General features: G+C 44.2%; 1 protein-coding gene across 3 annotated transcripts; it reads left to right on the top strand.

The window, feature by feature from the left end:
- Nucleotides 1–27,512, top strand: LOC140712379 (pleckstrin homology domain-containing family B member 2-like). Of its 3 annotated transcripts, XM_073018907.1 has the most exons (7): nt 1–74; nt 5,285–5,437; nt 6,235–6,337; nt 11,139–11,178; nt 13,675–13,764; nt 19,597–19,705; nt 26,124–27,512. In XM_073018907.1, exons 1-7 carry the CDS (start codon nt 38–40, stop codon nt 26,258–26,260), a joined length of 669 nt encoding a protein of 222 aa, XP_072875008.1. In that variant the 5' UTR covers nt 1–37; the 3' UTR covers nt 26,261–27,512. The 3 variants fall into 3 exon arrangements, with proteins under 3 accessions (XP_072875008.1, XP_072875009.1, XP_072875010.1); XM_073018908.1 differs by lacking the exon at nt 19,597–19,705 and having other exon boundaries at nt 26,124–27,511; XM_073018909.1 differs by lacking the exons at nt 11,139–11,178; nt 13,675–13,764 and having other exon boundaries at nt 26,124–27,511.
- Nucleotides 27,513–27,737: the final 225 nt, after the last annotated feature.

Here is a 27,737-nt window from a genome sequence, read left to right as displayed (position 1 = left end):
TTTTGAACCTGCCTGTTCTTGTTCTGTAGGTGAAGAGATGGCGTTTGTGAAGAGTGGCTGGTTGCTGCGACAGAGTGAGTACAGGATGTGCGGCCTGCGATCGGCATTACCGAAGGGCAATCTCTATTGCTGTTTGCTTACAGCTGATCATATTTAAAAACAAATACCAAGTTTTATGAGTGCCGTGGCCTTGAGTTTTCCCTTGGACATTCCTAGATCTCTGTGAACTGTCTTGCACACCACGAAGCTCCTCCTTGGTTGCTGAGTTGATAGGAACCAGGAAACAATAGCAGTCCCTGCTGCTTTCGCTCTCCTCACTAGCGTGCTTTATTTATTTTATTTTACTTTATTTATTTTTTTGAGACAGAGTTTCACTCTCGTTGTGGAGTGCAATGGTGCGATCTCGGCTCACCATAGCCTCCGCCTCTTGGGTTCAAGCGATTCTCCTGCCTCAGCCTCCCGAGTAGCTAGGATCACAGGCATGTGCCACCATACCCGGCTAATTTTGTATTTTTAGTAGAGAAGGGGTTTCTCCGTGATGGCCAGGCTGGTCTCAAACTCCCGATCTCAGGTGATCTGCCTGCCTCGGCTCCCAAAGTGTTGGGATTATAAGTGTGAGCCACCGTGCCCAGCCACGTGCTTTATTGTTAATGATGAATCTGGAACTGCCTGGATCTAACAACCCAGCCGAAATCTGGCACAGAGGTGCTGGTCTCTCTGCCTCTCTCCTCTGGGGATTGAGCAGTGACTCAGATTCTCAGATATTGGTGTCTTGGTAATTATGTGGCTGAAGAGTTGACCTGAGGCAATGAGTTTATCTAAAACCAAAACTTTTGTGTCTCCAAAAGGACTAGAGAAGAGACTCAGTTCTTTTTTTATGGGATTGAGATCCACTTTCCTAGGTTTATCTCCACAAACCTATCTTTCATACACTGTCTGCTTATCTGTGAGGCTGTCACTCCAGGTGGGATTCATACTGTGTTTTAAAGTGGGAAGAACCAGTCTTATTTATTAAAAAAAAAAAGAGCAAGCAGGATATTCTGTTATACTAGAAAGAGTGAAGCTAAGGGAAAAGTGACTACTATGTCATTTATGATTCTAGTCAAAAACTGAGCTGTATCACATACCATTGATTGTTCAGAGACGTGAGTTTATCTATGAGGGGTACTTTCAGAAATCAGCTAAAGTCAAGTCTACCAGTGAGAATTGATGGCATACCTGAGATGGTTTATAAAAACTATTGTTTATGAATCATTTGTGTTCCTGTTAAAAAGATTTTATGTATATATTCTTAATTCTCACAACAGCTGTATGATAGGTAAGTGGTATTATTTCCAGTTGAAGAAATCGAGGTTCAGTGAGGTTAGGTAATTTGTCTAAGTGTAAACTATGGGTGACAAACCTACATTCAAAGTCAGAACTGTGTGATTTCAACACTGACTCTATATGCACCCGGAGACCGGCCTTCAGCCTGTGTGTCTGTGACGAGTTCCACGGTCCCAACCTGGAGCTGAACCGTGTGCCCCTTTGTCTGTGATAGTCCTGTAGTCTTAGAATAGACAGAGGTGTTGTAGTGTCAGCTTCACGAAGGAAGTCCTGGAGCCCCAAGTTTCCTAGTCTTGGGTTTTGTGGTCCCAGCCTCCCCATAGTCAGGGGACATGGGGACCCTTGCTCAGACCTTGAGGGTGTGCCCTCCTTTGCTGGCCCTTCAGATGTCCTTTGGTGTTTCTCGCCAGGCTCTGCCACACCCTTGTTTGAGGGTAAGCTTTCCCTTCTCTGCCACAACTCGATGTAAGTGCTTTGTCAACATACTGATCAATGAGCCTTTGGACAATGTTGTGCTCCCCATCAGTGCCTAGCATGGGGACGTACATAAAATGGATGTAATTTAAATAAGTCACATAGACTTTTCCAGTATTCTGGTCCACGGGTGTTTCAGAAATGTGTATTCAGAAGACTTATCTATACATAACCCCATCCCCATACGTGTGGGTTAATTTTCCTTCTTTCCTGAAAGTAGAAGTATCAATGCCAGTAAAACGAGGTGAGATGTATTACATTCATGGGGTTGTAGAGTAGCAGAGACCCACATGTGATGTGGTCACATGTAGGCAAAGCCGTCCTTAGGACTTCTTTTCCTGCCATTGCTACATACAGTGCTGGGCCCCGGTCCTGGCCTCTGGAGGACAGCCTGATTTGGGAGTCTGCAGCCAGGGCTTTGATGGCAGGTGAGATACTTGGGCAGAACTCCCTGACCCAGTGGTTCCACCTGTCTCTGTGTTTCTGTGGCTCTATTTAGTAGGGATTTTTGTTTGATTGTTTGTTTGTTTGTTTGAGGCAGAGTCTTTGTCGCTCAGGCTGGAGTGCAATGGCATAATCTCAGCTCACTGCAACTTCTGCCTCCAGTTTCAAGTGATTTTCCTGCCTCAGCCTCCTGAGTAGCTGGGATTATAGGTGTGCACCACCAGGCCCGGCTAATTTTTGTATCTTTAGTAGAGACGGCGTTTCACCATGTTGACCAGGCTGGTCTTGAACTCCTGACCTCATGGTCTGCCCGCCTTGACCTCCCAAAGTGCTGGGATTACAGGCATGAGCCACCGTGTCCGGCTTTTCTTTTTATTTTTAAGACAGGGTCTTGCCCCGCCGCCTAGGCTGGAGTGCAGTGGAGTGATAACTGCTCACTGCAGCCTTGATCAACCAGGTTCAACTGGTCGTCCTGCCTCAGAATCTCAAGTAGCTGGGACTGCTGGCCTGTGTTAGCATGTCTGCCTATTTTGCTCTTTGTAGAGATGGGGTCTTGCTATGTAGCCCAGGCTGGTCTCAAACTCCTGGGCTCAAGCGATCCTTCCACCTCAACCTCCCAAAGTGCTGGGATTACAGATATGAGCCATTGCGCCCAGCGTGTTTGGCAGTTTCTGCACAGCTCAGGCAGCCAATCAAATGGATGCTTGGGTATCACTTAGTGGTCAGTTGGGCAAGTGCAGTGGACACCCCTCCTGGTGAGGAGAGTGCCTGATACTGGCAGGAAAGCTGGATGCTACGTATCTGGTTGACACCAGTTGCAGGCACGACAACATAAAGGGAAGTACATAAAATGGGATTGTGTGTGTTGGCCAAGAATGGGGTGAGGTGTACAGGAACAGAAGGTGTAGTGGGCAGTGAGTGGATGTGAGGAAGGTACAGAGATGACCGGAGCTAGAACTGGCCTTTAAGTCCACTGCAGGGGTTTTCCCTTCATGCAGTCAAGGAAATTACTGTTTTATAAAGTTAAATACCTGGTCCAAGATCACAAATGAAAGGTTGAATTTGCTCAAGCTGACAGAAATATGTGAGGTAGTAGGATGTGCACAGCATGAGAGGCCAGGCAGGGCCTGGTCTATATCCTGCTGTGCTCATTTATCCAGTGTATGCATCAGGGGTGCCTTCCACACTGTAGGCTTCCTGTGGGAAATGGTAGGAGAGAGTATCTGTGAAAGCTCTTAAGGACAAGAAAAAAAATGTGTGTTTTTTTTTTTTTGAGACAGAGTCTTGCTCTGTCCCCCACGTTGGAGGGCAGTGGTGTGATCTCGGTTCACTGCAACCTCCACCTCCTGGGTTCAAGCGATTCTCCTGCCTCAGCCTCCCTAGTAGCTGGGATTACAGGCGCCCGCCACCATGCCCAGCTAATTTTTTGTGGTTTTAGTAGAGATGGGATTTCACCGTCTTGTCCAGGCTAGTCTCGAACTCCTGGCCTCAAATGATCCATCCGCCTTGGTCTCCCAAAGTGCTGGGATTACATGCGTGAGCCACCGTGCCTGGCCGAAATGTGTTTCTTCAAAAGAGGTAGGTATTATTTTTATTTGCATATAGAGACTTTACAGTCCAGCATTTTCTGATCTAGCAAATGTAGACAATATTTGGAAATTTAGAAACTTGAAAAGTTTGAAAGGTTTAAAGTTTAGTACTGTATGAGGAATTATTATTATTATTATTATTTTTTAATTTATTTATTATTATTAAACTTCAAGTTGTAGGGTACATGTGCACAACGTGCAGGTTTGCTACATATGTATACTTGTGCCATGTTGGTGTGCTGCACCCATCAACTCGTCATTTACATCAGGTATAACTCCCAATGCAATCCCTCCCCCCTCCCCCCTCCCCATGATAGGCCCCGGTGTGTGATGTTCCCCTTCCCGAGTCCAAGTGATCTCATTGTTCAGTTCCCGCCTATGAGTGAGAACATGCGGTGTTTGGTTTTCTGTTCTTGTGATAGTTTGCTGAGAATGATGGTTTCCAGCTGCATCCATGTCCCTACAAAGGACACAAACTCATCCTTTTTTATGGCTGCATAGTATTCCATGGTGTATATGTGCCACATTTTCTTAATCCAATCTGTCACTGATGGACATTTGGGTTGATTCCAAGTCTTTGCTATTGTGAATAGTGCTGCAATAAACATACGTGTGCATGTGTCTTTATAGCAGCATAATTTATAATCCTTTGGGTATATACCCAGTAATGGGATGGCTGGGTCATATGGTACATCTAGTTCTAGATCCTTGAGGAATCGCCATACTGTTTTCCATATTGGTTGAACTAGTTTACACTCCCACCAACAGTGTAAAAGTGTTCCTATTTCTCCACATCCTCTCCAGCACCTGTTGTTTCCTGACTTTTGAATGATCGCCATTCTAACTGGTGTGAGATGGTATCTCATTGTGGTTTTGATTTGCATTTCTCTGATGGCCAGTGATGATGAGCATTTTTTCATGTGTCTGTTGGCTGTATGAATGTCTTCTGTATGAGGAATTAAATGTTAGATATGTTTCATTTGCTGAAAAGTAAGCTTTTTTTTTAAGAAAAAAAAAAAAAACCTTAATTTGAAAGTGTTGGGACTTCTAAGTTGGTTGGCAGCATTCTCTGTTGCCAGTGTGTGCTGCATGCAGCCTGCTAACGCACCAGTGGGCGGGCCCTGGGCTCGGCTTTCGCTTTCATTCTGAGGGACTGCTTTGGGTAATTCTATACAGGTGTCATTAAGGGGCCAGGGGAAGAGTTCTTTTTGTTTCTGCTGTGACTGTGTCCTTGCTCTTTTGGCTCAAAGCCAACCTTTCAGCTGGGCATGGCGGCATGTGCCTGCAGTTGCAGCTAAATGGGAGGCTGAAGTGGGAGGATTGCTTGAGCCCAGGGGTTCAAGGCTGCAGTGAGCTGTGATCATGTTTGTGAATAGCCACTGCATTCCAACTTGGGTGAAATAATAAGACTCTATCTCTTAAAAAAACCCAACCTTACTATTTTTTTCCAGGTACTATTTTGAAGCGCTGGAAGAAGAACTGGTTTGATCTGTGGTCGGATGGTCACCTAATCTATTATGATGACCAGACTCGGCAGAATATCGAGGATAAGGTCCACATGCCAGTGGACTGTATCAACATCCGCACGGGGCAGGAATGTCGGGGTGAGCTGGCCTGTCTTGGCCAACTTCTGTCTTCTGCTCTTCCTCTGTCTCGGTGGGAACTGCGTCCTCTTCCTTCCCCGTTCTGCTTTCATTAACAGATTGAAGAAGCGCTCCATCTCAGAGGGGCGGCCACAGTGGCGCCCCAGGCACTTAGATTGTGAACCACATGGTCGGGGCAAATCAATTTTCTCACCTGAGTTAAACTCACAGTCCACGTCTCTTCTTCTCATGCAGAGGGAACCAGAGCGCTGGGAACCTCAAGAAGCACAGGCCACCCTAGACTGTTGATTTTGTACTCAGAAACTGGCTTCTGTTTGATGGTGACTGCAATCAATTGCTTAAAATCTGGGATGTTGGCCGGGTGTAGTGGCTCATGCCTGTAATCCCAGCACTGGGAGGCTGAGGTGGGTGGATCACGAGGTCAGGAGTTCAAGAGCAGCCTGGCCAAGATGGTGAAATCCCATCTCTACTAAAAATACAAAAAAATTAGTCAGGTGTGGTGGCAGGTGCCTGTAATCTCAGCTACTTGGGAGGCCGAGGCAGAGAATTGCTTGAACCCGGGAGTCAGAGGTTGCAGTGAGCCGAATACATTTTGTAGACGTCATCTTGGCGGCTGGTCCTGTCAGTCAGCCTAGCTATGTTCTTTCTTTCTGCATTATTGGAAAGGCAGGGGGTTCTTTCATAGATGTAGCGCTTGATTTTTTGTCTAGTCCTTTGCTTCTCTGAGCTGGTAGTTCTTAGAAAATGTAAGAAGAAATCCTGAAAAAAGTTCTTTTTCTTCTGATTATTTTTCATAGATATTCAGCCTCCAGATGGAAAGTCAAAAGACTGCATGCTCCAGATTGTTTGTCGAGATGGGGAAACAATTAGTCTTTGTGCAGAAAGCACAGACGATTGCTTGTAAGTTTTGCTTTCTTACGTGTTTAATTTAAAAAGTATTTTCTATTTTAACTTCTGATTACCAAAAAATGAAAAGAATGGGCGTGGAGTTCTCTTTCAGGCGTCAGAATAAGGGACTCAGTGGATGTGTGAGAGAAATGCAAGAGTCGCTTTTCCAATTCTGGTTTCTGCCTCTCTGAGACTGCCTGGGCCTATCGAATTGTGGAGAAAATGGCAGAAAGGAATAGCAGTCTCGTCATGCTCTCTCTTTTTTTTATTCTTTTTTCTTTTCTTTTATTATTATACTTTAAGTTTTAGGGTACATGTGCACAACGTGCAGGTTTGTTACATATGTATACATGTGCCATGTTGGTGTGCTGCACCCATTAACTAGTCATTTACATTAGGTGTATGTCCTAATGCAATCCCTCCCCCCTCTCCCCACCCCAAGACAGGCCCCAGTGTGTGATGTTCCCTGCTCTGTCAATTCCCACCTGTTCTCACTGTTCAATTCCCACCTATGAGTGAGAACATGTGGTGTTTGGTTTTCTGTCCTTGCGATAGTTTGCTCAGAATGATGGTTTCCAGCTTCATTCATGTCCCTACAAAGAACATGAACTAATCCTTTTTTTATGGCTGCATAGTATTCCATGGTGTATATGTGCCACGTTTTCTTAATCCAGTTTATCGCTGATGGACATTTGGGTTGGTTCCAAGTCTTTGCTATTGTGGATAGTGCCCCAGTAAACATACGTGTGTATGTATCTTTCTAGCAGCATGATTTATAATCCTCTGGGTATGTGCCCAGTAATGGGATGGCTGGGCCAAATGGCATTTCTAGTTCTAGATCCTTGAGGAATCGCCATATTGTCTTGCACAATGGTTGAACTAGTTTACAGTCCCACCAACAGTGTAAAAGTGTTCCTATTTCTCCACATCCTCTCCAGCACCTGTTGTTTCCTGACTTTTTAATGATCGTCATTCTAACTGGTGTGAGATGGTATCTCATTGTGGATTTGATTTGCGGTTCTCTGATGACCAGTGATGATGAGCATTTTTTCATGTGTCTGTTGGCTGCATAAATGTCTTCCTTTGAGAAGTGTCTGTTCATAGCCTTTGCCCACTTTTTGATGGGGTCATCATGCTCTCTTTCATTATTAAATTCACAGTGGGTAATAGGCATAGTTGAAATAAAATGACCAGAAAAGCAAGAACGTAAAGAGTGAGGAAACTCAGTTCCTAGGGCTCCTGTCACAAATTGCTGAACACTGAGTGACGGAAATGGCAGAAATTCCTTGCCTCACAGTTCCGGAGGCTGCAAGTCTGGAATCAGTGTGTCAGCAGGTCCTTGTTCCCTCTGAGATGCTAGGTAGGATCCTTTCTTGCCTCTTCCTGGCTTCTAGTGGTTTCTGGTAGTCCTTGGTGTTCCTTGGCTGGCAGCCACATCACTCCGGTCTCTGCCTCTGTTGTCACATGGCCGCCTTCTGCTGTGTCTGTGTCCAGAATTCTCTTTTCTTATAAAGGACACCAATCATAATGGACTAAGGACTCACCTTCATTCACTGTGACCTTATCTTAATTTGATTCCATATGCAAATATCCTGTTTCCAAATAAGGTCCCATTCCAGGGTACTGGGGATTAGGATTTATGCATATCTTTTTCATAAGGATGCAATTCAACCCATAATAGAGACCTTTGAGAAAGACGATGAAGTGGATTAGATCATCTTCCCTCAGGGGAAAACATTTCAATGGTGTGACCAGATAAAGAAGTTTGGTCTCAAGCACAAACTACAAACAGCTAAAGAAAGAAATAGATGATTCTACTGATATGTTTTTTAATCCTACCTGAATCCCGGAAGCAGTAACTAGATAAGTTAATTAAATCTTGCAAATTTTCGGTATTACCCTGTAGTCTGGAGTGATGCTGATTAAGTGTAAGTTACTTTTTGGAGAAGCTAAGGAAAAAAGTTCTTGAGAATGTGATGTCCTTGGGGCGTCAGCTGAGGCTGGATGATTCTCCCAGGACTCATCATTGCAGGGCACTGAAAGGCACTGAAGCTCACAGGAGTTGGGTAATTTTCTGGCTGGTGAAGTGAGCACTAGCATGGGACATTCAAAGGAATATGCTCAGAAGAGAGTGTAGGACCCAGATTTTTCAGAAAAGACTTACTCATTCTCAGAAGAGATTTCCTTCTCTTCTAGCCCTCTGCCCTCATATTACAGAATGTTGATTGTGAGGGTGACACCTAGCCATCAAACTGTTGCTGGGCTGGACTGAGGTGGAACAGGGTGGAACTACTAGTTGATACCAGATTAGGTAGGAAGAGTGTCAAGGAGAAATAACTCATAGTTTATGAGAGCAAACAAGTTTTAGATATCACTTCCCATGTTAAACATGAGCAGGATGTAAGGAAGTGGCTTGGCAACTATGCAGATATACCATGAAGGAAAAATAAGAAAAGGAAAATGTAAGCCTCAGGAAAAGCTCCTAGAGTGGAGGGAAATAAAACCCAAGGAACAGAAGCAGCGTCTTCAGGAATGCTTTCCTGGCCACCATATTTAAAATTACATCTCCCTGTCCCCATACACACTCACCAGCTACCAGCTGTTTATCTTGTTCATCATCTGCTTTCATTAGAATATATGCTGTGTGAGAGCAGAGATTTACGTTTCTTTTCTCCTCTTTTGTGTCTGTCGCTGTCAAGAGGGTGCCATTCACATTATCATCTGAGGAAAGTGGTCTTCCCTTGCATACAACCCCAAATGAAAAGTGAATCACTGGCATGGAGGGAAAGACTGGAGATACTCTCAGTGAGGGGAAAAAGATGAAAAGATCAGAGATACGTTGGACTAAAAAAAGTTCAGAAAGATTATTGATGTTCATAAAGTACAGAACCCAAAAGAGGTAATTAGAAATTCAGGGCAAGAGAAATGTTCTGAAATAATCGAACAGAATTTGCAGACCAAAGGCCACACTAGACTCTTCCACCTGAAATGACAACAAAATCTATGTAAGATACATGAATAATCCAGTATGATACCCTTTAGCAAAGTGAATGACAATGGAATGCTGCATACAAAATCAGTTGGGGAATTTTGCAACTTAACTGCATTTCGTAGAAAGCCAGAACACTTGGCTGAGCGCGGTGGCTCACGCTTGTAATCCCAGCACTTTGGGAGGCCAAGATGGATGGATCACCTGAGGTCAGGAGCTCGAGACCAGCCTGACCAACATGGTGAAACCTTGTCTCTACTAAAAATACAAAAATTAGCTGGGTGTGGCGGTGGGCACCTGTAATCCCAGCTGCTCGGGAGGCTGAGGCAGGAGAATTGCTTGAACCTGGGAGGCAGAGATTGCGGTGAGCCAAGATCGCGCCACTGCACTCCAGCCTGGGTGACAGAGCGAGACTCCATCTCAAAAAAAAAAAAAAAAAAAGCAAGAACACTTGAATATAAATGAATGCATCTTTCAACTCAGGGAGATAGTAAAATGAGAATAAAACATAAAAGGAATTGATGAAGATAAGAGGGATAGGGTCAGTAAAAAAAGTAAGAGGTAAAGGAGTGAGGGAGTGCTCAAGAGAACGCTTTTTTTGTTTTTTGAGATGGAGTTTTGCTCTTGTCGCCCAGACTAGAGTGCAATGGCATAATCTCCACTCATTGCAACCTCTGCCTCCTGTGTTCAAGCAATTCTCCTGCCTCAGTCTCTGGAGTAGCTGGAATTACAGGCACGTGCCACCACGCCTGGCTAATTTTGTGGTTTTAGTAGAAGCTTGGTTTTACCATGTTGACCAGGCTGGTCTCGAACTCCTGACCTCAGGTGATCACCTACCTCAACCTCCCAAAGTGCTGGGATTACGGGTGTGAGCCACCGTGCCCAGGTGAGAGACCACTTTTTGTGTATCAATTAAGAAAGCTCTTGTGATACTTAAGATTCAGATATCTAGTTTCTTTGACAATATAGTGGAAAGTAGGTAGGTATAGAGATTGTTAGAATAGGTTCGCAGGGCCATTTGGCAATACATGCTGAAATAAATTATGTTTATATCCTTTGATGTGGCATTTTCAGTCTTTGGAATTTGCCCTATGGAAATATCTACATAAGAGTGCAAGCGTAATAGGGATGTTAATAGCATTCTTTTCTTCTTCTTTTTTTTTTTTCTTGAGATAGAGCCTGTCTCTGTCATCCGGGCTGGAGTCCACTGGTGTGATCTTGGCTCACTATAGCCTCGACCTCCCAGGTGCAAGCCATTCTCCCACCTCAGCCTCCCAAGTAGCTGGGACTACAAGCATGTGCCACCATGCCCAGTTAATGTTTGTATTTTTTGTAGAGCTAGGATTTCACTATGTTGCCCAGGCTGGTTTTGAACTCCTGGGCTCAAGTGATCTCCCTGCCTTGGCCTCCCAAAGTGCTGGGATTACAGGCATGAGGCACTACATCTGGTCTCCAGCATTCTTTTTAATGTTGAAAATTGCTAATAATCTAAATTTACTTGTATCATGGAATATTACATAGCTGTTAAAAAGGAAGATCTGTGTGTATGCCATGAACTGACAAAGCAAGTGGAAGTGCATTTCACATTTATTAAAAAGTAAAGTAAAAAATATAGTATAGATTATGTTTTAAATATTATGTATCTATTATGGATGTAATTTTTAAAAATATATATTCCTAGTGCATGTCTCAAGTGGTTTGGGGCAAGGCCTGAAGACCTGTTCTTTAAACAGATCTTTTCAGGAATTCTGATGCCAACTCTGGTTTGAGAATCACTGAAATACTGGATTGCCTTAAATAAAGTACCCTTTTTCTTTTCTCCAGGGCCTGGAAATTTACACTCCAGGATTCTAGGACAAACACAGTAAGTTGCTAATGGCAATCACCTATCATTTTTTTTTTTTTTTTTTTGACAAGGTATCACTCTTTCACCCAGGCTTGAGTGCAGTGGTGCTATCTCAGCTCACTGCAGCTTCTACCTCTGGGCTGAAATGGTCCTCCCACCTCAGCCTCCCCTTCCCAGTAGCTGGGACTATAGGCCCATGCTGCCGTGCCTAGCTTATTTAGAAAAATGTTTTTGTGGAGATGAGGTCTCACTATGTTACCCATGCTGGTATCAAACTCCTGGGCTCAAGTGATCCTCCCACTTTCACCTCCCAAAGTGTTGGGATTACAGGCATGAGCCACCACACCTGGCCACCAGTAATGTTTTCACATGGTCTTATGTAACAATTGGAGAATGGGGAAAATGGGCTTCTTGGCCATCCAGCCGTGAATGGGCAGGTAGCACTGGGCAGGCACCTTTCACCAACAGTGAGCAAGCTGGGTTTGCCAAATGTTTTTGGCAGGAAGCACCCTCCTCACACAAGCATGCTTGTTCCAGTGTTGCTTTCTAGAAACGTTTGTATTTCTCAAAGTTCTTCAACACTTTGAATTCTGCTGTGGTTTGCAGTAAAGGCTAAGAGAAAGAACTTCAGGATCCTTTTCATGCATGGGAGCTCAGCCTTGTGAAACAAACATTTTTGTGACTTGTACTTGTCTCTCGTCCTGTTTCTGGCCTTAGGAGGTCACTGAGACAGTGAACCTCATTTGTAAGAGCCTTGTAATGCCATCTTTATCTGTCAGGGATCAAGGGAGTATTACTCTGGTCAGAGTTTTCATTCTTTAGATGGGATTTTCCCTTCCTTTATCTTTGTAAGAAAAGAAAAGGTGGATCAAGCTTACAGAAGAATGTGTGCATGTGGGAGAAGAAAGTAAAAGGCTTAATATCCAAGCGTCAGTGTTCTCTTCTTTTGTCAGCACAACACAACTTCATTCTAAGCTTGATCTACAGCTGCGGTTACCTTTTCTTCATGAAAATCCTTTTTTTTTTTTTTGAGACGGAGTCTTGCTCTGTAGCCCAGGCTGGACTGCAGTGGCCGGATCTCAGCTCACTGCAAGCTCCGCCTCCCGGGTTTACGCCATTCTCCTGCCTCAGCCTCCGGAGTAGCTGGGACTACAGGCGCCCGCCACCTCGCCCGGCTAGGTTTTTTTTTGTATTTTTAGTAGAGACGGGGTTTCACCGTGTTAGCCAGGACGGTCTCGATCTCCTGACCTCGTGATCCGCCCGTCTCGGCCTCCCAAAGTGCTGGGATTACAGGCTTGAACCACCGCGCCTGGCCGAAAATCCTTTTTTTGGGGTAAAATTAGTATTAACGATCCATACAGTTAAGGGCAAGCTCCACAAATGATTCTTTGTGGGATTTTTTTTTTTTTTTTTTTTTTTTTTTTTTTTTTTTTTTTTTTTTTTTTTGAGACAGTCTTGCTCTGTGGCCCAGGCTGGAGTGCAGTGGAGCGATCTTGGCTCACTGCAACCTTTGCTTCCCAGGTTCAAGCAGTTCTCCTTTCTCAGTCTCCTAAATAGCTGGGATTACAGGAGCATGCCACCACGCCCAGCTAGTTTTTGTATTTTGAGTAGAGATGGGGTTTCACCATGTTGGTCAGGCTGGTCTTGAACTCCTGACCTCGTGATCTGCCCACCTCGGCCTCCCAAAATCGTGGGATTACAGGCGTGAGCCATTGCACCTGGCCACATTTTTTTTTTTTTTTTTTTTTTTTTTTTTTGAAGCGCTAACATGTTTTTCTTTAAATTACATTGGGGAGTAATTTAATGAAGAATTTTGTTTTTTAAGGTAAAAAACAGACTGTGTATAGGACATAATCTCTGATACATTTTAGATTGTAGGGTTTTTATTTGTGAATAAAGGACTGTTGAGAGTGCTGTAACATCTTTATTTCTTTGGAGACAGAGTCTCGCCCTGTTGCCTGGGCTGGAGTGCAGTGACTTGATCTTGGCTCACTGCAGTCTGGAGCTCCCGGGCTCAAGTGATCCTTGAGATTTAGCCCCTTGAGTAGCTGGGGCCATAAGCACCATGCCCAGTTAATTTCTTGTTGTTTGTAGAGATGGGCTCTCCCTCTGTTGCCTAGGCTGGCCTTGGAACTCCTGGGCTCTAGCGATCCTCTCGCCCAGCCTCCCAAAGTGTTGGGATTACAGATGTGAGCCATTGCACCTGGCCTGAAGTAACATCTTTTAAAAGGCATTGGGTAACAGTGGGGCCTCTGAGTACCTTCCTGGCTGTGAGAGCTGTAATCCTGTTAGGGGTTGAGTGAGGAGCACTTCGCTCCTGCATTTAGAGGATACCAGAGTAGGGCTGGGGGCACCCACTGGACCGGGAAAGTTTTTCCTATTTTGCAGAGAGCTATATATCTGTTTGTCTTTTAAAATTTTTAATTTGCTAAATAAAAGGGACAATGCACAGCATCATTGAGCACACAGGTGCTGGGAAGCTGTCCTGCCCTCACCCTCTCCTCTCTCCCGCAGGCGTATGTGGGCTCTGCCGTCATGACTGATGAGACATCCGTGGTTTCCTCGCCTCCACCATACACGGCCTATGCTGCACCGGCCCCTGAGGTAGGGAGAACCCTGAGCCTTCAGGTGAGGGAAGCTTGGGGTCTCTGCTACTGTCCTGCTTTGTTTTTTGAATGAAATGAGAAATGTACTCTAAACCTTTTCTTCTTAAAACAGATGATTTCTTACCAACTTTTGTTTTCATGAAATAAAGCAACTATTTTATATAGTTCAGCACATTGTAATGTGCTGTATTAATGTGTAACAAGTTTTTAAGATCTAAAAATGCATCATGTTAATGATAGTTGCTTTGGGTAATGAGATTTTGATGATCTGTAGTTTATATGGAATGAATTACTCGACTTCTCCTTATAGTCAGAAAAAAATGCTATATTTTGGGGAAAATAATCCTTACAAAAATCATGTCAAATACTTTGGGATGTCCTCTTGTTGGGGTGCTTGGGGTGCTGACTGAGCTGGTTTGTATGTAAGTCTGTTGTGTGGAACGTGCTGCTTTTTTTTTTTTTTTCTTTGAGATGGAGTTTTGCTCTTCTTGCCCAGGCTGGAGTGCAGTGGCACTATCTCGGCTCACTGCAACCTCTGCCTCCCAGGTATAAGCGGTTCTCCTGCGTCAGCCACCCGAGTAGCTGGGATTACAGGCGCTTGCCACCATGCCGGGCTAATTTTTTGTCTTTTTAGTAGAGGTGGGGTTTCACCATGATGGCCAGGCTGCTCTCGTACTCCTGACCACAGGTGATCCACCTGCCTCTGCCTCTCAAAGTGCTGGGATTACAGGCGTGAGCCACGGCGCCTGGCTGGCACTTGTAAACTTTCTAAGCTCACTTACTCTAGTTCCTTTTTCTGTAGATTCTTTGGGGTATACTACATAGGCAATCATGTCATCTACAAATAGGAACAGTTTTCTTTGTAACTTGTATGCCTTCTGTTTCCTTACCTTGCCTTACTGCCTTGGTTAGACCTTCAGATATTATGTTGAATAGCAGTAGTGAGAGAAGACATCCTTGCCTTGTTCCTGATTTTAGGGGGGATGTATTCAATGTTTTTCTTTCTTTCTTTCTTTTTTTTTGAAACAGAGTCTCACTCTGTCACCCAGGCTGGAGTGCAGTGGCATGATCTTGGCTTACTGCAAGCTCCACCTCCCGGGTTCACGCTATTCTCCTGCCTCAGCCTCCCGAGTAGCTGGGACTACAGGCACCTGCCACCATGCCCAGCTAAATTTTTTTTTTTTTTTTTTTTTTTTTTTTTTTTGCATTTTTAGTAGAGATGGGATTTCACCATGTTAGCCAGGGTGGTCTCGATCTCCTGACCTCATGATCCACCCACCTCTGCCTCCCAAAGTTTTGGGATTATAGGTGTGAGCCACCGCGTCCGGCCAGTGTATTCAGTTTTAAGTATGCATTCATTTAGTATTAATGTACTGTTTAATTCAGTATTTAATTAGTGTTGAATTTAGTTTTTACATATGCATTTATTTAGTATTTAATGCATTCATTAAGTATGCTGTTAGCTGGAGGTTTTTTATATTTATTCTTCATCAGGTTTAGGAATTCCCTTTTTCTAGTTTCCAGGAGTGTTTATCGTGACGGGGTGTCACTTGCCTGCCTTCCTTCCTGCCTTCCTGCCTTCCTTCCTGCCTTCCTCCCCTCCCCTCCCCTCCCCTCCCTCCCCACCCAGAGATGAAGACTCACTCTCTTGCCCAGGATGGAGTGCAATGGTACTATCATTAACTCACTTCAGCCTGGAATTTCCTGGGCTGAGGCAATCATCCTGCCTCAGCCTCCTGAGCCACCACGGCTGCAAAAAAAAATTTTTTTTTGGTAGAGACAGGGTCTTGCTCTGTTGCCCAGGGTGGTCTTGAACTCCTGGCCTCAAGTGATTCTCCTGCTTCAGCCTCCCAAAGTGATTTTGTTAAATACTTTTTCTACAGTAATTAATATGATTGTGAGGTTTTGTTTTTCTTTTTAGCCTGCTAATATGGTGGATTATAATGTTTGGCTTTCACATACTGAACCAACCTTGCATTCCCTGGAATAAAACCTACTTGGTCATGGTGTATGATTCTTTTTATTTATTGCTGAATTCAATTTGCTAATATTTGTTAAGGATTTTTGCATCTATATTTATGAAGGATATTGGTCTATAGTTTTCTGTCTTTGTGCTTTGTCTTATTTTATCAAGGCAATACTGACCTTATAGAATAAATCGGAAAGTGTTTTCTGCTCTTTTCTTTTCTGGGAGAAATTGTGTAGAATTGTAGTTAATTCTTCTTTAAAATTTGGTAGAAATCTCCAGTGAAACTATCAGGTTCTAGAGGTTTCTTTCTTGGGAGATTTTAAATGACGACATCTGTTTTCTTTTTCCTTTTTTTTTTTTTTTGAAACGGAGTCTCACTCTGTCACCCACGCTGGAGTGCAGTGGTGCGATCTTGGCTCACTGCAAGCTCCACCTCCTGGGTTCACACCATCCTCCTGCCTCAGCCTCCTGAGTAGCTGGGACTACAGGTGCCACCACCACGCCTGGTGAATTTTTTGTATTTTTTAGTAGAGACGGGGTTTCACCATGTTAGCCAGGATGGTCTCGATCTCCTGACCTCATGATCCACCTGCCTCAGCCTCCCAAAGTGCTGGGATTACAGGCGTGAGCTACCGCACCCAGCCTCTTTTTCCTTTGTTTGGCTTAACCAACACACGTCTATTTGTCACAGTTCTGGAGGCTGAAGGCCCAAGATCAAGGTGCTGGCAGTGTTGGTTCTCCCGAGGCCCCTTCTGAGCTTGCACATGGCCTTCTCCTCCCTGTATCCTCATATGACCTTTCCCTCCAGGCCTACTGCAGATGCAGCTTTCTTAATAGTGACTGGTCTACTCAGATTCTCTAGTTTGCATGGAGTAGGTTTTGATAGTTTGTAGTGTTTGTGGAATTGTTCCTTTTCTTATAAGTTGTCTGATTTATGTGTGTAGAGTTCTTTATAGTGTTTTCTTATTATCCTTGTGATGTCTGCAGAGTCTATAGTAAAAATCCTCCAGTTCATTCTTTCCTGATACTGGTCATTTGTCTTTGCTCTTTTTGACAGTTTAGTAAAGGTTTTATTAATTTTATAAATAGCTTCAAAGAAATAGCTTTTTGTTTTATTCACTTTTTCTGTTTCTCAATTTCATTGATTGTACTCTTTTATTTCCTTCCTTCTGCTTGCTCTGTGGACTTTGGTTTTCAAAAGTTTGACTGTAATGTGTATTTGTATGGATTTCTTTGGGATTATCCTGCTTGGTATTCATTCAGCTTCTTGAATATATGGGCTTGGGTTTTTGCTAAATTGGGGAAATTTTAAACCATTATTCCTTTTTTTTTTTTTATTTTTTTTTTGAGACGGAGTCTCGCTCTGTGGCCCAGGCTGGAGTGCAGTGGCACGATCTCGGCTCACTGCAAGCTCCGCCTCCCGGGTTTACGCCATTCTCCTGCCTCAGCCTCCAAAGTAGCTGGGACTACAGGTGCCCGCCACCTCGCCCGGCTAATTTTTTTTGTATTTTAGTAGAGACGGGGTTTCACCGTGTTAGCCAGGATGGTCTGGATCTCCTGACCTTGTGATCCGCCCGTCTTGGCCTCCCAAAGTGCTGGGATTACAGGCGTGAGCCACCGTGCCTGGCCTTAAACCATTATTCTTGAGTGCTTTTCCAACCTCAGCCTCCTTCTACTCCCTCTGGCACTCTGATGACATCCCTGTTAGTCTGATGTGTCCCAGAGATGCTCTTTTTTTTTTTTTTTTACTTCAATCTATTTGTCCTCTGTTGTGTTCTGATTGGGTAATTTCTACACTTTATATTCATGTTTATGGATTCCTTCCTTTTGTCATCTCCATTATGTTGTTGGGCTCATTCGTTGAACTATTTAAATTGGTTATTGTATTAGTTCTGAAATTTTTATTTGGTTATTCTTTATATCTTGATATATAAAAAATTGAATGTATATATCTGTATACTTTTTACTGAGATTTTTCTGTTTTATGATAGATACTTTATATTTTTTATTTATTTCAAGTATGTTCATAATTGCTTGTTGAAAAGTTTTTATGATAGCTGCTTTAAAAATCTTTCCGGATAATTCCAACATCTTTGCCATCTTTGTGTTTGTGTTTTTTGTTGTCTTTTCTCATTTAGTTGAGATCTTCCTGGTTCTTGGTGTGATGAATGGCTTTTGATCAAAAGCTGTACATTTTAAGTACTGTAAGACTGAATCTTATTTAAATCTCATGTTTTAGCAGACCTGCTTCTCAGGGGCTGCTTTATTGCTGCCAGGTAGAGGTGGAAGTCCAGGCTCGCCTTGAGCCTCAGTTGACACCCATGGTCCAGGTTTCTTGTCGCTGTGGAGGGAGTTGTCAGTTTAGGTTCTCACTAGATGTCCACTGAAATCACCCTGTCTGAGAAGAGGAAAGGCTCTTACTGCTTCCCCCAGAGCCTCCGCTGATACCATGGTTGCCACTGAGACGTCCTGAAAGACTCACTCTCAGCTTGGTCTCAGTGGAATAGGGAGGGCACCGTATTTTCTGCTGGGTGGGAGTGGGGTTCTGGCTCCCCACACGGTCTCCGTGGACACCACCCAGTGGGATGGGGGTGTTTTGTTTCCATCTGGAAGGGAAGAAATTCCCAGCCCCCTACTCAGTCTTACTCGACGGTGTTCTGAGGACCCGGCAGTGCCTGCTGAGCATGGAAATTCAGGCTCTTCACACTTGGCCTTTGCTGGTGTGAGGCTGAAGGTTTTTCTGTGGTGGTTCTCTGGAGTAGAGAGGTTATTGTCTAAAAATGTTCTGTCTTGCTAGGTTGCTCCTTTCTTTCTTAGATTCTTTGTTAAAGCGAGCAGCTCTTCTCAGGGTCTTTTTGGTCTGCACTGATTGGCGCTTCCAGCTTGCCACCTTCCCCATTACCCAGTGTGGGATGTGTGAAGCAAAAAGGAAACCCAGGTCCTCCCTCAGGTGCTAAAGTTCCTTGCCCGTCTGTCTTCTCCTCACTCTTCAGTCTTCTTGTGTTTGCTTTGTATATAATGTCCAGAGATTGTAGTTGTACTTAGCAGGAGGAATACAGGAAAGAATGTCTACTCCGTCTTCGAGAAGTGGGAGTCTTGTCTTCTGCTTTTGTAAGATAACAGGTTTAGATCTACACACACATTTGCCTGGCTACACCTCTGTTCTCCCTGTATCAGAGCACTTGTCACAGAATGACAGTGATTGTGCAAGTATGTCTGATCTCCTCTCGCCTGTGAGTATGCCAGGAAGGCCGGTCTTGATTTCAGTATTTCTCAGCACATAGTGGTCATTCACTGCCGGTTGAGGTGGGTCTGCTGCCCATTTCTAGCCATGTCTTTTCATAGGTGTGTGCAGCCCGAAAACCATCAGTCACCTGCCCAGGTACCTCAGGACACCCTCATCTTCCATATTGTGCCTGGAATTGCTGAACTTGGGCCACAGAGGGGTCTGCTTCCAGGCTGGCTTCGCCTGGAGGATAGTGGTTTTGGTGAATCTCCTTATCACCTGGTCCAACCGTATCATTTTACAGATGGGCAAAGGAAGGCCTAGGTAGGTGACTTACTGAAGGTCAGGTTAACAGCACAACTGAATTGAAATCCAAATCTCATGCAAGTCCAGTTCTCTTCTTTTGTTGTGTTTTTCTGCCTTCTTCATTCTGTAGCCTGAAAGTGGGCTCCAATTGTAGCTTTTGTTTGTTTTTTAGTAATTTTAAAACAGGGGGCATAACCACACTGTTTCATGTTTTGTTTTGTCTTTTTAATTGACTGTTAAACTTTATTGATTGCAAACTGGAGACCACAATTTTAATACATTACTAGAAGTTTCACAATTGTATTTCTAATGGGCCTGTTTCTTTGCAGCAGGCGTACGGCTATGGGCCATATAGTGGTGCGTACCCGCCAGGAACTCAAGTCGTCTATGCTGCGAATGGGCAGGCGTATGCCGTGCCCTATCAGTACCCATATGCAGGTAACTCAAGCCAGCCTTTCATTCCTCATTTCTGTCCATTTGCTGAGTAGACCAGAGAGACCTGTAAACATTTTTATTTTTCAGTTTAAGGTTAAGTGAGCTGTATTTTCTGGTTGTAGACCACAAATCACTGTGTTACTGTGCTTTAAAAAAGCCTTTGGTAGTTTCATACTGCTCTGCAAAGCTAGAGTAGGCTTGATTTTTAGAACTTTGCTAATTGTGTCTGGATTAGTTCTCAGAGAATTTCGTACTTATTGGGATTCACTTACATTGAGAAGCAGCCAGAGTAAGAGGCCCATTTTAAGGGATGAGAGGGACCTTTCAGCTGTTCTTCTGGTGAATTCCTTGGAAAGTTATCACTACTGAGGTGATGTTCTGTTTCACAGTGGAGTAGAGGCCTGGAAAGGGCTTGTATTTATTCTGGGCTTGGAGTCTGTTCTTTCTGTTCTTCACCTTACATGAAACACATGGCAGGTGTGAGTAGCTGGTGTAGGGGTATCATGTCTGGGTCTCCTGGGCAAGGTGGTTGGCAGGGTGGAGGTGTGGGACAATGCTGGCCACGGCTGGGGCTGTAGTGAGGGTGGGGAGAGCAGAACTGTGGCCGATGGCCCCTGTGAAGTGAGGCTGGCCAGGCACAGTGGGCACAGCACCATAGTACAGGATGCACAGGTGGGTGGGCTGGAGCCAGAGGCTGAGCTCAGGAGAGACAGGAATGTGGGGGTTTGCAGGAGGAGGAGGAATCCCGGGCTGTGAGCAAAACTAGCATGGTGTCTCAGTGCAGAGGCAGAGGGAGATGAGCTGGTACCAGAAGGGTGGGCCACTGATCGTGGTGCCCAGAGAAGTCAAGGAGACTTCTGGTTACAATCTCAGATGGTGTCCTTGTAGTTGTTGGTGGTTGCTTTGGCTTTGGATGCATTTAGCACTTAAAATGGGTTCTGGAGTCTGGAGTAGAAATAGAGAAATTCCACAATGCTCTCTTCTGGGAATCTGAGGCACAGTCACTCAACTAGCAGGGACTTGGGAGGATCCTGCTTTGCTTGACTCTTTCTCATGTCAAGTTGAAAAACCATTAAAATAATAAAGAATTATGACAGATTAAATATTTGTGCATTGTCTTGTGAGTCTAGCACACATACTTTTGTTTGAATTACAGTAAGTCCTCACTTAACATCAACAGTAGATTCTTGGAAACTCTGAGTTTCAATGAAACAACATGTAATGAAACTGATTTTACCGCAGATTAATTGGTATAAACAAGAGTTAAGTTTCTGTGGCTTATTTCTGGTCACAAAAACATCACCACTTCTAATATTAACCATTGAAATTAATGTGAGCTATACATACATGTAAGATTAATAAAGACAAGTAAGATAATTATTTACCCAGTTATTTCAGTTCATGGCCATGGGTGGCTGGACCCTTTCCCAGCAGCTCAGGGCTCAAGATGGGAATGCACCATGGATAGGATCCTATCTCATTGCAGGGCACACTCACCCACACCCCCTCACTCCGACTGGGACAGTTTAGACACGCTGATTCACCTCAGAGACACATCTTTGGGATGGGAAGGAACTGACGTATCCCAAGAAAACCCACGCAAACGTGGAAAGAACCTTCACGCTCTGCACAGGCGGTGCCCCGAGGGGAATCGGTTCTTTTCTTCTTATTAATGTTATAATGAAACTACGTTAAATGAAACTATTATTTGAGGACCTCCTGTACTTCCTCCATATAAAATATTTTCTCCTTATAATCATGCATATGTGTTTCTAGTCTTGTTTTTAAATTATATGTATTGAATCCCAAGTCCTACGTAATACTCATAAGTATTTTTAGTAATTGCCTATTATCATATTGGGTGATGTGTTACTAAACCTTCCAGTATTGGCTGTTTTTTTCCTCTCTCTCTCTTTTTTTTTTTTCTTTTTTTGTTATTGTAGATACTTCTTTGAACATCTTTAGTCATTTTCCTTTTTGTTCCTATTGAATATGCATTAGAATATATTTCTTTTTTTTTTTTTTTTTGAGATGGAGTTTCATTCTTGTTGCCCAGACTGCAGTGCAATGGCATGATCTCGGCTCACTACAACCTCTGCCTCCTGGGTTCAAGTGATTCTCCTGCCTCAGCCCCTCAAGTAGCTGGAATCACAGGCATGTGCCACCATACCCGGCTAATTTTGTATTTTTAGTAGAGATGGTTTCACCATGTTGACCAGTCTGGTCTCAAACTCATGACCTCAGGTGATCCATCCGCCTTGGCCTCCCAAAGTGCTGGTATTACAGGTGTGAGCCACCCTGCCAGGCCTAGAATATAGTTCTTTTTTTTTTTCTCCCCCAACTAGAATATATCTGTATATGCAGACAGGCCCTAACTCAGGATGGTTTGACTTAATGATTTTTTGACTTTACGATGGTGCAAAAACAATGTACATTTAGTAGAAACCATACTTCAGGTACTCCTACCCCCATTCTGTTTTTCACTCTCAGTGTAGTACTCATTCAGTTACATGAGATCTTCGACACTTGATTGTAGTAGACTTTGTGTTAGCTGATTTTCCCAGCTACAGACTGATGTTAGTGCTCTGAGCAGTTGAAGGTGGGCTGTGTTAAGGTATGATGTTCAGTAGGTTAGGCATATTAAATGCATTTTGACTATGATGTTTCAACTTATGATGAGTTTATTGGGAGGTAACCCCATTGTAAGTTGAGAAGCATCTCTATTAATATGTCAGAAGGCATAGACATTTTTGAGGGTTCTTTTGGATATGATTTAAAAATATAAATGCTTTCAAACATAAAAAATAGGGATGATGGTATCATGAACTATCATGTGTCCATCACTGGCTTCAGTAGTTACCACATCATGTCTAATCTTTTATCTCTACCTCAGCCTCCTTTCTCTACCTCTGGATTAGTTTAAGGGACATCCCAGATTTGTAATCATTTCAACTCTTAATATTACATTAAATCTGGATAGCATTTTACCAAGTTGATCCCAGAATGATTTACCAACTGATAATATCACTAGCAGTTACTGATGCTGTGGTTTATCTGTAATCCCATAAAGATTGCTTGTTGTGCTCTGAAAGTTTTGATAGCTTCAGTAGGTCTGAAGTGGAATCATCGAGTTGCTTTACTTTATATCCCCTTTTATGAATCATTTTCCTTTTGCACATTTTTCTGTTGGAATCCCATGGGGTGGTGAGTTTTAAGCCTTAGCCTTGCCACATGAGAGCCAGCCTCTTTCTCAGCTTCTTAGGGCAGTTTCCGCTGTTTTCTTACTGTACAGAGAGCACAGATACTGCGGACATGGTTGTTTAGGGCACTTCTGGAAATGAGTCCATCCTTGCCCTTAGCTCTCGTCAGTAGAGTAGAAGTAGCACTCTCACAGGCAGTACTCGGAATGCTTGCCACGTAAGGGGCTGGATCAGTGGGCATTATGCAGCCTGCCTCAGGGTGGTGACCAGGCAGCCCCCAGACCTGCTTGCTGTGGAAGGGTCAGCTGGGTTTGTGGTTGATACACAGCAGCTTGTGCTGACAACCAGATGGGTGCTTTGCCATCTCCATGCCATCCTGTCTGCCAGGGTCTCAGAGCCTAGAGCTAGTCCACAAGAACCCTCCTAATCACGCACAGAGCTGGTTAAGGCTTTCTGTTGAGTGATTGGGACCAGTGGTTGGTCAGCCAATTAAGAAAGTACAGAGTACTGTAGACGTTCTGTAAACATTGTGCTGTGATTTCACCCACTAGTGGGTGCTTGTTCGGCTCTCTCATCATGTGGGGTTAGGGTGTTTGCTTTGAGTTGGCTCCTTTGGTTGGAGTCTTCTATTTCTGTCTTGTAGAGACCATCCTCATGACACGTCATTGCACTGCAGTTTCCAGGGGTAAGTCCAAGAGCAGACTTCTAGATTTTGAGACTATAGTGCTCCCATCCTTCCATCTTTTATAGTTTTCTCCATTCCCTGATTTGATGATAATTTGTAAAAGTACCTTCCTTTATTTAGTTTTCCTGTAGTATCTTAGTTGCCATAGAAACTGTGTCTGCCTTTTTCTCATTCACATTTTGACCATTTATGTAGTATTAGTTAAACTAGGCAATTAAAATAGTGTGACCCGGAAGCATCCACAGCTGATTCTGGCAAGGACTGAGTTCAGGGCAGGAGCAGAGCTGAGCAGGAGCCACAGGAGAGTGGCCTGGTCCTGCAGCCAGCGGACCTCAGCATGACCTGCAAGGGCAGGAGAATGCAGATTTTCCAGGAGAGCTTTTCATTAGGTCAGCTCACAGGTTCCATCGTGTTACATTTGGCTAGTTGGAGTTAACATTACTGAATGTTTTAAAATGTCAGGGCTGTGAAAGTAAATGCCATAATTCCCTAGTTTTGAAATTTAAACATTGCAAAAATAATCACTTGCTTCCAATACTGTTACCTGTACGAGATCAGCCCTTAGATTTACAATGGTTTCATTGTACTACTCTGTGCCTTTTGATTTTTGTCATTCATCATCCTCTGTTGGATTTGAGGCATTAGTGGGTATAAATGCATACTGTAGCCAGAATGCCTGGGTTTGTGTGGCCTTAGTGTCCTTAACCATTGTGTGCCTTGGTTTGCCCATCTGCAGAATAGGGATAAGAGCGCACTCAGTTGAGTAAGAGCATTTCAGTGTATGTAGTGCTGCAAGTGGTTGGAAATGTTCACCTTTGTTACCACTGAGGGTTTCACTTCTGCTCTTCATCCACATGTGCACATCACTAGTGAGTAGTTTGTTTTTTTCTTTTCTTTTTCTTTTTTTTTTGGGGGGGGGGGGGACAGAGTCTCACTCTGTTGCCCAGACCCTGGATTGCAGTGGCAGGATCTCAGCTCACTACAGCCCCCGCCTCCCAGGTTCGAGCAATTCTCATGCCTCAGCGTGGGATTACAGGCATGTGCCACTACCCCTGGCTAAATTTTTTTTTTTTTTTTTTTTTTTTTTTTTTTTTGGTAAATTTTGAAGAGACAGGGTTTCACTATGTTGGCCAGGCTGGTCTAAAACTTCTGGCCTCAAGTGATCCACCCACCTCAGCCTCCCAGAGTGCTGGTATTACAGGTGCCAGCCATCAAGCCTGGCCAGCCAGCCTTTGAACCATTAAAGGAATAGAAGATCAAGGAGAAAAGCTAACCCTATTAATACCTGAGCAGTTTGAAAGCTACTTAGCTACTAGGCATTGTAGCTGTGAAGCATGGAAGAGAGCAAACAGTACATTTCCAGTTGTAAATTTTAGTCTTGCAAATTAAATATTAAATTTGTCTGTGGTTTGTTTTTTTGAAGTTTTCACCTCTTAACATAAATATTTTTTCTCCATAAAGACATGTAGTAAAAAAGAGTAGGCTGGGCCGGGCGCGGTGGCTCACGCCTGTAATCTCAGCTCTTTGGGAGGCCGAGGCAGGTGGATTATGAGGTCAGGAGATGGAAACCATCCTGGCTAACACGGTGAAACCGCGTCTCTACTAAAAATACAAAACATTAGCCGGGCGTGGTGGCGGGCGCCTGTAGTCCCAGCTACTCAGGAGGCTGAGGCAGGAGAATGGCGTAAACCTGGGAGGCGGAGCTTGCAGTGGCCCGAGATCGAGCCACTGTGCTCTAGCCTGGGCGACAGAGTGAGACTCTGTCTCAAAAAACAAAACAAAAAAGAAGAAGAGTAGACCGGGCACTGTGGCTCACGCCTGTAATCTCAGCACTTGGGGAGGCCGAGGTGGGTGGCTCACTTGAGATCAGGAGTTTGAGACCATCCTGGCCAACATGGTGAAACTCTGTCTTTACTAAAAATACAAAAATTGGCTGGGCATGGTGGCAGGCACCTGTAGTCCCAGTTACTCAGGAAGCTGAGGTGGGAGAATAGCTTGAACCCGGGAAGTGGAGGTTGCAGTTAGCTGAGATCATGCCACTGCATTCCAGCCTGGGCACAGAGCAAGACTCCATCTCAAAAAAAAAAAAACATCAAGTTATATGTGCAGATTTAAGGTTTAATTTAAAAATTGGTTTGCATGCATACTAAGAAGCTAATTTGCTTTAAGTGAGCATTTCCTTTTTGGGCTTTTGTTGGGCACTGTGTCTCTTCCATGTTCCCAATTTGTCTGCCACCCAGTAAGCATGGTGTGGAGGGCTGAAGTAGAAATCAAAGGCTGGAGTCTGAAAGCTTCTTTACGGTTCTGCTCTTTGCAGATTAGGGACCTTGGCCCTTAGTGAGCTGAGGATCTTGGTTTCCTCCCAGTGCGGTTTCAGGGATGTGGGCCACACGATGTGCCTGCTGTGGAGGAGGGCTGGGGTGCCAGTGTGACAGGAGACAGCAGATCCCTTTTGTGAAAGGAGAACTGGCATTTCATGTGATGTTAAACTTCACAAACTGCTGCTTAGAGATCTGCTACTTTCCTTCTTTTTTAGGACTTTATGGACAGCAGCCTGCTAACCAAGTCATCATTCGAGAGCGGTATCGAGACAATGACAGTGACCTGGTACTGGGCATGCTGGCAGGAGCAGCCACAGGCATGGCCTTAGGGTCTCTATTTTGGGTCTTCTAGGGGCCTCAAGGTCTTGATGTGCATAGCTTCTGATAACCCTGTGTGCAATAATATGATTTGCAGGGCATTTCTGTTTGTGACGAATGTTTTTAATAATAGTTTTAATGGTTCCTTTGAAAGTAGTGATGTCATAATTGTAACTAATCCACATAAGTACCACAGAGAAAGGTTGGAACTGTGCTGTTGTGTTCAAACGCTGGCTCTCCGGGGCACTGGCTCATTCCAAGACTGTCCTTGTGCAACTCTCGGAACACCTTATTTGAGCATACCTGTTTTGAAAGGCATTTTCCTTTTAGAGTTAGGTGTAGTGCTTAAGGGTTAATTTATTTTCATGTTATACTGGTAATATAGGGTTGTATGCCTAATGAGTGATTGTGGCAAGAAAAGCTATAGCTTTCCATTTAACTTTTTCAAACCACAGACCAGAACTGGTTGCTTGTTACTTTAGGAGTTGTGGGTTGGTAAGCTCCCAGGTACTTCCCGGGGCCATGGTGTGAGAGCCCCTGTCCTGCCCTCTGGGGCTCCACAGGCCCCCGGCAAGGCCTACGGCTCAGGATGACAGGGCACAGCCTGCCTTTGAAAAATGATGCTTCAGAAGTCTGCCTGACTCTAGCTGCCGCTTCTCACCTTATTCTGGTATGGTTTTGGTAGCCATACTTGGAGAACGTTTCCCGCATTGGGAATTGATTTGAGCCTGCAAGTTTGAGGGCTTTATCCTTTAAAACTTGGAGAAGCCGGAACAACAACAAACAAGTGTGTGGAGGCAGATTTGCTTTATTCCAAGAGAGCTGTTTGAGTGTGTGTCTGCCTAAGCCTCCCGATAGCCTAGTTTTCTACTTGCTGAGGAAGTAATGTTAAAGAAACAGCGAGGGAGCGGAAGGAGAGCCTTAGTTAGGGCGTTCCCATTTCAGGCCTTCACCAGGTTGCGCTGTGCGGGAGATGCTCTCATCTCTCTGAAGGCCCATCCTGTGCAGAAGTGGGGCCTGTGGCTGTTCACGGAGCACTAGGGCAGACCGTAGCTGAGCAGACTTGGGTTATGGGTGGGAAATGGGGCCCAGGGACCCTCAGGACACAGGGACCGGCTCAAGGTACCACTCAGCCTGGCCAGGATCCCCAGCCGTGCTTTTGTTCTTGATCTCTTTGTGATAGAGAAGCTTAGAACATTGAATTTTGAGCCCCAAAATGTGTGAGTCTTTGGAAAAACCATTCCAGCCTTTCTGTCAAATGCTCTTATTTTCAATATTCTGAAGTATGTATTTGAAATATTCACATTTCTGTTATTTCTTGTTTTTAAGCTCTGAATTATTCCAGTTTTCTGTCCTGCATGCTTTCAACAGTGTGCTTTTACAGAGGCAGTTTAGCACAGTGAATGTCCCTGCCCCACACTCCATATGGTCCTGTTGTCCTGAAAATACACTCCAGGTAGCACAGACTTGTTATTTTGCCTGGCTGGTTACACACATGCTGTCTTGCTTTG

This window comes from Chlorocebus sabaeus, chromosome 9 (assembly GCF_047675955.1).
Source record: "Chlorocebus sabaeus isolate Y175 chromosome 9, mChlSab1.0.hap1, whole genome shotgun sequence".
NCBI lineage: Eukaryota > Metazoa > Chordata > Mammalia > Primates > Cercopithecidae > Chlorocebus > Chlorocebus sabaeus.
This window is presented reverse-complemented; position numbering and strand designations above follow the sequence as displayed.

Bases quoted from the DNA above. Each gene is read 5' to 3' on its own strand.
- LOC140712379 (XM_073018907.1), top strand. From the start codon at position 38: ATGGCGTTTGTGAAGAGTGGCTGGTTGCTGCGACAGA. The intron at 5,438-6,234 runs GTGAGCTGGCCT...TATTTTTCATAG, and splicing joins CACGGGGCAGGAATGTCGGG to ATATTCAGCCTCCAGATGGA. The intron at 13,765-19,596 runs GTAGGGAGAACC...GTTTCTTTGCAG, and splicing joins ATGCTGCACCGGCCCCTGAG to CAGGCGTACGGCTATGGGCC.